The sequence below is a fragment of the Temnothorax curvispinosus genome, unplaced genomic scaffold (assembly GCF_003070985.1).
Source record: "Temnothorax curvispinosus isolate PA1 unplaced genomic scaffold, ASM307098v1 QBEX01013717.1, whole genome shotgun sequence".
Lineage (NCBI taxonomy): Eukaryota > Metazoa > Arthropoda > Insecta > Hymenoptera > Formicidae > Temnothorax > Temnothorax curvispinosus.
In genome coordinates, this window is record NW_020223497.1 from 885,542 (window position 1) to 898,024 (window position 12,483).

At 39.2% G+C, this 12,483-nt stretch overlaps 1 protein-coding gene across 4 annotated transcripts in view; it reads right to left on the reverse strand.

Annotated features, from left to right (window-relative positions):
* Nucleotides 1-2,618: 2,618 nt before the first annotated feature.
* The window catches only part of LOC112463850 (protein eva-1), a 156,817-nt gene continuing 146,952 nt past the window's right edge, over nucleotides 2,619-12,483 (reverse strand). For 3 of the 4 annotated variants that reach the window (XM_025030477.1, XM_025030478.1, XM_025030476.1), the window contains exons 7-9: nucleotides 7,588-7,833; nucleotides 6,605-6,836; nucleotides 2,619-5,987 (exon numbers count right to left, since the gene is read on the reverse strand). In XM_025030477.1, the coding sequence (XP_024886245.1) occupies nucleotides 5,759-5,987; nucleotides 6,605-6,836; nucleotides 7,588-7,833 (707 nt within the window). In that variant the 3' untranslated portion in view covers nucleotides 2,619-5,758. The remainder of the gene's footprint in view (nucleotides 5,988-6,604; nucleotides 6,837-7,587; nucleotides 7,834-12,483) is intronic. The other variant, XM_025030479.1, reaches the window with a different exon arrangement.

A 12,483-nucleotide genomic window follows, 5' to 3' on the forward strand; every position in this document is an offset into this window, starting at 1 on the left:
TCTATCTATCTCTCTCTCTCTCTCTCTATCTATCTCTTTACGTTTTAGACACACGCATACTGTCTTCATACCGCTCCCACATCCGTCTGCATACAAAACATTGCGTTATTTAACGCGAAGCAACGTTACGGTACGTACACGAGCCACTTTGTCACCTGAAATAAGAACGCGTGAAACACAATCGTAATAAATGCGTGTCAGGTAGCAATTTAAAATGCAAAAAATTTCGATCGGCGAATTGAAAGATCTTTGAAATGGCATATCCCGCGATTTCCTCCACTCATAATGAGCGATCAATTCGAAGAGGAATTGTGCGTCTCGCCGCACTTTCTATATTATGCTGCTCACGGATTCCCTCAATTTCTCGAAGAAAATAGAAACCAAGATTCGCACGAGTTAACTTAAACTCGTGCGCGCTATTAAGCCGGCAATTCCGCGCGCGGATCCGTATCGCGGAGGGATTGCGCATAATACGCGGAGTTTGTATGACGACGGGGGGGGGGGGGGGAAATTGCGAGTACGTACGGTACTTATGGACGCTTCTCGTTAAGTAATATCAGGCACTCCGAACAAGTTGCTTCAACGAGAATAGACTAATTAATACCGAACGAGGTAAAGAGGCGCGAGATGAAACGCACGACAAAATTTCGCAAGACCGCTTAGCGACCGTTCGCGGATACCGCGATGCTCTCACGGCTTCGTCCGTTAATTGCCCAATTGAAAGCGGTATCGGTGAAAAACCAGACAAGCGGAGAAACCTAAGTTCGGAATTGTTGCATTCCATTTCGAAAATAAAAATACGATTTCGTCTACTTGGCAAAACACTGCGCTGTCGTCGGTACATGCATAAACATATTTATAATGACTTTTAATAGATGTAACGCACAAGGTAATAGAGAGTGGCGTCAGCGTGGAACAAACGTTTATTACAAGTATTTGTCAATAAACGATCGTTCCATGCATCCGCACTTGCATTTCTTTAACATTTCGTCACTAATGTACCATCACAGAATTATGCGAATTTTATATAACACACATTTATACATGAATAAATCTCGTCTTCGACGAAACATTGCTTGCCTGCTTTTTACGGATGCTAATCAATTCGCAGTGGAGGAGGAACGAGTGTAATCCGCCGCTTTATCCGTCGGCTTTTCAACCACTGATCGATTGACCGCCGTTCAATGAAGCGTCTTTGGTATATAAGGTACAATTCATTCATTCCCGCTAGACGAACGCGATGGGGCTGCGAGAATAAATAATAGCGCGAGCTCTCGCTACGGCCGCGATATGATAATGAGGTGGCTTCGCGGAAGCGCGGTGTTCCGTAAAAAGGACAGATCGGCGAGGTGAATTCAGCGGGGCGAAAGAGAATTGATCGTGCCGGCTCGGAAAATAGAGAAACGCGAAGCAAGCGTGAAAAACTGTAGAAACGGCACTTCTTACAACATATTTACATAGGTCTAATTTGCATTTTGGAGTCGGGGGGATGCTTGCGACGCGTGCGATTTGCATCTTGTCAATGTAAATACTGACGGATAAGCGCGGGGAACGTTATCGGGTCGCCGTCATCTTCTGCCGCTAAGCAGAAACGCGGGACGATTGCCGAGAGCGAAATTATTTTTCTGATTTCGCAGCACGTTTCAACGAAAAATTAATGCTACACGCGCGGCGTACAACTATAACGCGTCCCTAGAGCGCGGAATAAACTTTAAAGCGACATCGATCGCTCTGTCGCTGAAATATATCGGCGCGGTGTGTCTTTATGCTTAACACGCGACATATTAATGACGCCTGTGTGTATTCTGGAATTGTCACCTATATCTCTGGCGGAAACGTACGAGAAACTTGGAACGAGTTTTAAGAATGATATTATCGGTCGGTGTCTGGATGAGAATAAAACGACGAAAATAACGCGCGGGATAAGAATAAAGAGGACACTAAAATAAAAGCGAGAGTAGCGAGTGTTTCCGAGTTTCCAACGCCTCGTGACGCGTGAATGTTACACGACGCTATTTGCATAAATACAAGGCGCCGTCGCTGAAATTTCGCGGGGGAATTTCGCACAAAAGAAAACCGAGAGGGGTTCGCGAGACAGCCAGCCGGCTCGTTGTGTGGGAAGTGGAAGAATAATAATGAAGAAGAACCATTCTCGCGCTGATGAGAGGATTTTCTTCCGGATGGCGGACCCATCCACAGCTTTGCGGTACGTAAACCTTAATTAACGTAGACCAATTAAAAAAAACACGCACCCGCAAGGCTACGTAATTGCATCTCAACCGCGAAGGAACTCGTTTTCCGAAGTTTTTGGATCTCGCTGAGCGTATAAGCCGCGTGATGACGGCCCTCGGGAATTATATTTTCTGTCGGGACGACTCGATTACACGTTCGGTTACACTGGTATGATTCGAATCGCCGGCTCGCGGAAATCGAGTTGTCTTTCTATCGATGTTGCTCGTGATATTGCCGGAGAGTCTTTAAAATCGATATTTCTTGACGTAAAATGTGACTAGAGACAACTGGAAAGATAAATAAATAAGAAATTAAAAATGTATTAATTATTCCGCGCGTTACCGGAATAGTTTTATATTATCTATTAAATTAAATAAACCTTCGTGTAATTCTGATTATAAATTTTATATCCGCGGCTTGTGATTACAATGAAAACAAATAATTGTAAAATGTAGAATTTGTAGATTAGAAAATAACGTCGAACATAAAATTAATTCCTGTTTCGTGGAAGAAAATAATTTTTTCAGTGACCGATAATCGCTTGCCGGAGTAATCGATTCGTTTGCCATATTCATTCATACAAGGAAATGAGAAGATTAAAAAAAAAATAGATAAATAAATAAAAAGAAATTTCGTGAAATTGTTGCTAAAATGTATATCAGAAGAAAAGAAACACGTGCGTCGATTGATCCAACGAATCTTCCTTCTCGCAAAGAGCTTTAATTTTTCTTTCAGAGACGCGAAAATAAAATATCGACTGTATCAATAGTCGTTAGTTATCGTGTGAAAATATAGATGACTATACAGGTGTATATAAAAAAAAATATTTATGTTTACATAAAAAAATATGTTTAATGTGTAAGTATGTAAGTGTGTATGTACTAGTAAACATGTATCTTCTCGCACGAGTTATTTAGATTCGCACATATTTTTCGTCTCGGCGAAAAATCAATCCGCGAGAATGATATATGTCCCTGATGATCGCGACCCCGCGCGAGGTCGTGGTGTCAAATTATTCCATTGATGTTCAGACGACTTCGACATATTATCTAACTGATGACCTAGCCCTTAAAGATATAACGATCGGTGCGGGCGTTATTGCGTTAACGACCTCGCTGATGTGTCGAAAATGCGACTCCGCGTCGCCGGATGCTCGTGAGATCGATTTGTTATAACGACATTCTCTGTGTGTGGAGCTCAGGGAATTACGACTTACCGAACGACATACAAACAAGCAACGCGAACGGGCTTGCTCGAGCTCGGATTTGTCGTACACTACGGGCAGTTGAGCGAAATTACATTAATACGGCTCATACAAATAATAATGGCGTGGTCCCGTGTGATACGCAATCTATCGTAATTTTTCCTTACGAAATGGAATCTTGATTCATTTCTCATACAGGTAGGGGTATATTATCGTGTTCAATCAAAATCAGAAAATATTCTGAGAAATAGAAAATTATAAGAAATATGGAATTACAAAAAAAAATAAAAAATTTTGTAAGAAATGTAAAAATTAAAGTTTCTCACATTTAAGAAAAAAAAAAATAAAATTACGCTTTGTCTAAAGAAATAGGACTGCTAAAGCTTTCTCTAAAAAAAAAAATACACTCGTATTTTTAAGCTCCGTTAAACCGACGGACTCCAAATGCAATTAAATTCGGAATTAGACAATTCAATCAGTTCCGCTTCGTCAGATTGCTTCTAGATACGACTTTCTCGTGACATTCTGATTTCGCTGAACAGCGGCGCGACTCTCTGTCATTGCTCCTGTACAATCTTACAGCGATCAATAGCCAGCTGAGAGAGAGCATAAGTGACAAACAAGATTGCGCATCACCGGCGAAAAAACGCACACTCGTTTTATGTGCCTTAGGAAGGAAGGAAAATCCGAGCTCTGTTTATTACGTACTAATCCTTGCGATCGTCCGCGAGGGAGAGTTTCCGCTGGCTCGACAGACGCGCGCTCTCCCGCTTTCCCGCACAATTGCAAAATCGATTCTATGGCACGAGAAGGACAACCCTCCAGTTACAATCTCCGACCGTTTTCCGATTTAAGATCTCGGTACCGTGCCTCCCCTTCTTTCTTTCTCTCTCTCTCTCTCTCTCTCTCTCTCTTGCTTACTTATCTGTACATTACACGTCTCTATTTACAGAGTGATATACATACATATCAATTTTCTATAAAAATCGTCTCGACTATGGCAGCGACTGTGGCAGCTTCGATGTACAAAACCGCTGTAAGTTCGTTGAGAGATTTTTTTTCTTGAGTTTCTTTGATGGGCGTGATCGCGTACGGCCGCTGCCCCCTTCAGCGGTGGTCAATAATTTTCAACTGGCGCACAAGCGGCGATCGGTTTTTAAGAAACGTCGGGTGGTACGGATTTTTCTAACACGGTTGCCTTTACAGACTTCACGGAAATTGGCCTGCTTGGATTTCGATACTGAGGAAATTATATACAAAATCATCGCTCATAAACAGTTCAATGTTCCAAGTTGTTTTTCACATTGTCGACTTTCTCGAGACAAATGTTGGAAATCTGTTGATTTCTTTCCACTGATATAGCGCAGGTCGCTACGAACCAGTTGCGAATAAGAAGTATTCCAGAAGTCTGTTATCGGCGAAATGTTACCGGCAGGTTATCGATATGCTCCATGGAACTCGCTCCGTGAGTTTCTTCCGTGGGTATACAGTTGAGTATACGGTGAGTATAAGGTATACAACGAGTAAATCGATCGTGAGTCGACAAGGTCGATAACACAGTTTCCATAAGATATGTCTACCTATTAAACAACGAAACACAATCCATCAATTTTATAGTTTAATATAATTCAAGAAATAAATATTATTTCGCAATATACGTTTACTTTCTCAATACCATTTTATGATTCGGAAAAGCGACAACATTCGGTGAACACTGTCACGTGTGTCTGATTGCATTTTGTTCTTTCTGTAACTGCAGGGCGCTTGAACGCACAGTTCAGATGTAAAATGCTTGCGGTGGTTCTTAAAGCTACTTTCAGTCCTATTCGAAGAAACCACTCGAGTCTTCTTATACACATTTACAAATCGATCATCATCGTTCTCGTTGTAATATCGCAACAAGACAATATATGTGCTAACTATATATTTCATTTACTTCCCCTTCCCACCCTTACTTTGTATGACGATAGATCATACATTTCTAATCGAGAATTTTCGCAAACCCTCGAAATGGACGACACGTTTACAGATATACAAGCCCAGTCTGTTTTAACGAACATCGACGGACGCTCACCGTTCGGCGTCCGACGACTGACAAATCTGAGATCGCACTGTCACAATATGTACCATAATTCGGCGCAACAAATGGTAATTTGTTTAACGTCTTCAACGTAATTTACAGCGGCTTAGTGCGGCGCGCCCGCCTCTGCCGTATCCGAGTTCCCGTTTTCACAATTAAAAGCAATATTTTCGCGTGCTAACTTCCGGTACCGGGCTCAAGGACGGGGGTCGTCCCTCGCGCGGGACAACCCCTTCCTCCTGTCAGCCATAGTAGTAGCTTTTGCTGTTGAGGTTCCGGGGATTTTCCGTGCGGAGAATCGTGTGGAGATTATCCGTGCCGACCATGTGGTTCCCGAGATCAACGCGCATCCCCGTGTTGGTTGGGTGAGGTACCGACGTGGCGTGGATGCTTGTCGGCGACAAAGGTATCCTCGTGTCGCCGTAATAACGTTCGCCATGGAGCCTCTCGGCCAACTGAGTTTCGGGCAATCTACAAAATACAGGAAAGATAATTAGATTATACAATTAGCTTTTTTATACAAAAAGCTCTTCCATGTAATGTAAAAAAATAAGGTTGTGATAAAATTTCCAGAATTTTCTTTTATTATTAAGAGTGAAATAAAAGTAGCAACAAAAATTATTTAAGATTAAAGTTGTTTAAAAATTTCCAAAACAATTATACTCTATTTAAATCTCGAGTAAATACTTCTTATCGCTATCTCGTGTTTTGGTTTCACACATATCTACACTGAGAAAAAAATATTAGTTTGCATACAACTGTGACTCCATTTACTAAAATGAGGAACATTTTCCTTATTAATTTTTTATTAGTATATTTTTTCAGTACACATATACTAACAATAAGTGAAACGGAAATGAAAAGAAAAATTTTCTTTATTTTAGTAAATGGAGTCACAGTCGTATGCAAACTAATATATTCACTAAAATGCAGATAATTTTTTTTCCAGTGTAGAGTGATCAGTTATTTTAGATCTGAATAGTAGTAAGTAAAAAAAACAAAAGTGAGACACACATTGAAGTGATTTTATTAACTCGCGTAATAACGGAAGAGGTCATTCTTTTCTTGTCGAAGAGTAAGATATTTACCTTGCGTCTTGCATTGGCACTGCGACCGGGGTGGTGAGATCGATGTCGGCATCGATCTCGGAAATGTCGTCGGTGAATCCATTCGGGAGGGTCTCGTTATTCGCGTGGAACTTTGCATCCCTCTTGGCGCGATGCCGGCTGATTAATAGACGGCCGATAACCAACCCCAGAAAGAGCAGTATACCGGCGCTGACCGATACAATAATGTAGAGGTAGAACTTTTCTTGGTTGTCTGCAGAAATCACGTTAAACGAATACTTAAAAACCTCGTGTTTCTTCCTTTCCTCCTTTCGTCTCCGTGAAATATCGGCAATAGCAGATTCAAGCGTTATCAAAAATATATAAAAGAAAAGCACATCATTTCTCTTGTTTTTATTCGTTCTTATGCGTTTTAATCATCTGCTTTTATCCAATTGCAAAATTGTCTATGTAGATCGTTTATTATGCACGCATAGACAAGCGCATCCAACATGGCACTCGAATAAAATTCGGGAACCATAAGACAAAAGAAAAAACCAATTAACATGCCCTACTAAATATTGCCACTAAAATGCAACGTCAAACACACAATGCTTACATTTGCCAGTCAGGAATCAATCAGCGGTTACAATCGAGAGGCCAGAATACAAACCGGTCAATTTTGATCAGTTTGGTATCAAATGCCATAGACAAAATACAAAAACTGCTGCACTAATTGAGATACAACAATTAAAGACTATAAAATATGTCTTAACATCCAAAAAATTGAACTGTTCAATATTAACCGGAGGCCTCGGCAAGAATCAAGGTATCTTTCGTTATAGGCATGTATACCATAGGATGCTCAGGCAGCTACATACAACGAGAAATATCTGTCGCCAACGTCTGCCGTCGTGGGGCAAACTACCCTATCGTATCCAACCCTGGCAAGAGTCGTCGGGGATCGATAGAAACAGCGCGCGTTTTACCAGCTGAAAGTAACGATCGACCGTTGGTGTACTCACTCGTTATGAAGGAGTAGGCATTGATCCACTCATTCAGGTATCCCAGCACTACGTGATCCTCCTTCGGAAATGCGTAGACGACGGTAGTGCAATTTCCGGATGCGCTGGCGCTCGTGGATACGGCATTACCAGCCCGGCTGTCGCTCGCCATTGCGCTCGCCTGGATAACCGTGGGCGGTAAAGGCGGTAAGGATAAATCTTTCGCTCCGATACCGAGCGACTTTAACATGTTCAACCGCGCGTCCACTGTGCACGCGAGAAACAAACGTGAGGGAGTGGCAGTTTGCGTTAAGCAGTTATTGCGTTAAGAATCCGAGAGTTTGGGCGTTGAGACCGTCATAATTTCGGTAAACCCAACTTTCAATGCTGTACACGAGAGAAACCTGAATTTTCCTATATACTGGTGGACATTGTCCACGAAGAGACCAAGATCGCTTTCGAGCGCGTCTCCGTAGCATCGAAATTTAGACTCACCGAAATTATATCGATTTCAAGATTAGAAATTATGTCGCGGGATGAAAGCGTCAGAATGAAATTTGTGTAAATTACGTAGCAATTTTACAGCGGTAATAGACGTAGAAAAGTGTCTCGTAAAGGATAGATTGCGTAACATTAGTAATATTTCAAAAACGCGTTTTCATATTAAGGAAATTTTATACAAAATGAATTATTATAATGCATGATATACAATTCGTCGTATTGTAAAATACGATATGTTAAATATAATATGCAAGACAAAAAATAAATAACGAAAGACTAATTAGTCACTAATGTGTTATTTACAACAGAAGTATCATGGATATTTCCTACCAAACACAATGTTTATTTCATAGTGTTTAATGCGAGATACAAAGACCTATCACATAGCAATTGTAACTATCTACGTTGAAAATACTATAAATAATATATTAAGTAAACATTGCGTAACATGATGGCGTAACAGAGTATTTCGCGGTTATAATTAAAACGGATCTGATGTATGAAAATGTATCGCTTTTGTAACTTCAAAGTAAAATTCAAATTACAATTTTCTGCAAATCTAATAACATCTAAATTATCCGCCATTTTGCAGCTATATTAATTCGCTAATTTCATATTATTTAATCATGCTTTAAATGAGATTAACGCGTCATTAATTAAAATTTGCGGAATAAATATATGTATACTTAATGCAGATATCCATCTGCAATTTAGATTAATAATAATGAAGAATGTAATAGGTTTTTCGCAGTGCTTTGTTCAGTTTTAGTCAATATACATTGCGCGATTCGATTATGTGTTTGTGTCTATGTGTGCATAATGCAAATATGTTTTTCCAACAAACTTCTACAGCGTGAATGATTGATTATATCATAACACCCCTAATAGTCCCTACCAAATGAATCATGGGAGCTGTTCGACGCAGCTCCCGTCACCCTGAATACATTATTTTCACAAAAATTACAATTTAAAAAACAGGATTATTCAATCATTCGCCGCTCGATAGTCGTTACAATTTATGATTTTTTTTTCATACTTATGGGACAAAATTTGAGATACGAAATGAAAAATTCTCGCGACACAAGTCGTTCCATTCTGTGTCTCTCCACGGATCGCGAAACTTAAATGGCACATTGTATTCCTGGAACGCTTCACGGTCTTCCGGATCCTGACTTACTTTTCGCTCGGGTTATTTTTCAGGAAATAACCGCACGACATCTCCGAACGTCAATGGAAATGAAAGAACGGAATAAGGTATAAGCAAAATGGTCCATATCTTTGTTGTCGGAAATTGATGGAATATTTAAATATTATATAAAGATCGTATACGTAATTAGTGCAAGAATACGCGGCTCATTTCAAATGCGTTGTATTAATATACGGAATTGCGGCGACATTCAAGTTCTAAAATTTTGTTGACAAGTTTACGAAGACAGAAAATTCTTCGAAAACATTTACTGTCTATACAGCTGCTAAACGCTGATGCTATTCTATAAGTGAGCAAAGAACATATTCAAGTAATTTAAAAAAAAGGATTTTTAATTCAACTTACTTATACTATCTTATTCTGTTTTGTGCACAGCACGTACGATACACTTCGTTATAGAATGACTGATCCAAGCGGATTTAAAGGTGACGAATTACTCGGACGCGACGCGTCTCGCGAAGCAGTTTCGCTGACACGATAAAACCAAAGAAAGTATCAGCATATCGCAACGCTGAGACACACTTATCAAAGTTACTTGTGCACTCCGCGTAATTAATTATATTTTAGGATTGTTGACAATTAATTTTCTTCTAGAATTCGAGTTTAACAAAGTAAAAAATATGAATTCAATAGAATCCATATTTTACGTGCCATTACACAATAGAATGCACTCTCAGTGTATTCATTTTGATAATATACTGTATATAAAATAGCTCAGAATCAGTGCGTTCATTGGGAAGTTTCCGCGGGTCTTAGTAATGTCTTCAAGTTATTTACATCATAATTCAAACAATATGGTTCTAGTTCTTCCGGCCGCGTTATTCCAAGCTTGCTATCTCTCCCGAGCGAGATAACGTTCGCAGTTTCTAGTTTTCTAATTAGTGACTTGGGAATGCTTACAATTAGCCGACGACGTCGCGAAATTCCGTTGCTATCCCGTCACGCGAGTTGTCGCTATTTTATACGATCAAAATTCTATCTGGTTATGAAATTTTCATAGCAGATCTGATTTAAAGAGAATTGATATTTTTATAATATCATTATTTAAGATATCTCTTATACAAGTGAAAATAGAGTAAATTTAGAAAGAGAAAAAGAGGGAATAAAAAGATGAAGCATGCATTAACTGTTGCCATATGTTGGCATAATATGATTTTGACACGTATTATGTACAAATCCTACTTTGAAAAATATAAAGATTTGTACAGAGGCCATTTTTACAGGCATGTCTTCGACTAATTGCGTGTGCCATATCTTTTAATTGCTTAATAAAATCCGAATAGTGTTGATAGTACTTTTATCAGTATTCCGAAGGTGATAAGCAAAGATAAGAAATACGACGATGAAGTATAATAGAATGCAACTCACTTATACTGAGCGTCTCTTAAAATATGCCGATTACAAGTACAGAAATGGGAATATAATTAGTTTTCCTGATACTTTTCATAAACAATTGTTACATGTGTATGCGGTAACAACTAAATATATCTCTTGCAAGTGAAAATAGGGTAAAAAAAATAAAATAAAACGATGGGACGCACATTAACTGCCATAATATGACTACAACTTTATATATATTTACAAACACGTCAAGGTGTATCAAGTATCTAATTATTACACTGAAAACTACGTTCTCGCTATGAGTCTTTAGACGAATTTACTCAGTCGACTAGATAATTGCTGTGTCTGACGTGAGTCTTCAAACATACACAGAGGTACGTAATTATATTTGTGCCTTATAGCAAGTGGATATATGATTTCAGTGTAAGCTGGCTAATTATGTTACCAAAGGAAACTAAACTACGAGTACACTATGTTCATTCGTTATGAATATATTTAAGCAAAAGGATCGTGATTCGGCTCTATGCTTCATAATTCATGCCAAATTTAACGAGACTGTTTCCTCGTTATATAATTCTGAATTAAAAAAAAAAGTAATATCTGCTTTTGCGCGTTAAATGTCATGATATGATTATGTACAATTGATTAAAACTTTGTATAATTGATATTGAAGTAATGTTTTTCTGCATATTAAATCGTGATACGGTGAGACAAGGAGATTAAATAAATTTCATGAATCCGGAGTATCGACGGTGAAAAAAATATCGAGAATGAAAATGTAAAATGAGAATAAAAAATATTGCGTAAGAAAAAAAGAAAATGGTGGCCAACTAATATTGAACGTTTCGTTGAAAATTATAGAAACATTGGCGTGAAATCCGTGCCTTTCGCTCGAGATGGCAATCGATTGTCCATGAAATTTTAATCGCAGCACCGCAGCATTTCATATTTTATCCTTCATGAAGTATGCAACACGCGCAAAGCTACATGCACACACTTGCAGTCCGGTCAGTCCGGTGCTTTCTCGGCTGTTTTTATGTTTTTAACGTAACGCCATATTACATAAAAAATGGAACCACCTTTTTAATTAAATGGATGCGTGAACTACTTACGATTTATCGTCAAAAAATAATCTTCGTCGCGCAATATGGCATTTAAAAGTTGTTACTTTCGACGGTACAGTAACATCAATCGATATCGCAAAGCGACATTGTGATGTTAAACGTAATAACCTATAAACGCGCGGTAATAATCTATATACGTGGAAGAGCACGTATTAATATCAACGAGAATTAATTTGTTTATTATAACAGCGTTGAAAATTATTGTAACAGCGTGTCTCAAATTATGAAAGTATATTAGAACGAACTTGCGAGTGCGAATCACGCGTGTACACCGAAAGACATAAAAGCGATATTCAATTATCCCCGCTGTAAATAATCCCTCGAATTTGCAAAACGTAATTTCGTTTCGCATGCAAAATTAGATATCCCACGTACATTTGCAGCGCAAAACGATAAATACGCGTCTATCATTTTAAAAAAAGAGGAGAAAAAGTGTTTCATGCAGAACTCCGCAACGGTCGGATAGCGCATGTTTGCGCGCCACCGGCGAACGAGACGTGACAAAGCCGAAAAGTTATCACGAGTAAAATAGGAACGAATGCCGTTGCTTTTACTGCGTAAACATTTTTATTCCGCGGCGAAATAATTTCTCATCAGTCCCGCCGTAAAAACCGTTATGCACTGTCGCTAATGCGAGCCACGCACGAACTAGTACGTTTCCTGCTCTGCTGCGGCGAAATTATCATTCGCGTTGCACATCCGCGAGTCGCGCGCAAGCTATACATGCACTGTGTGATCAAAAGA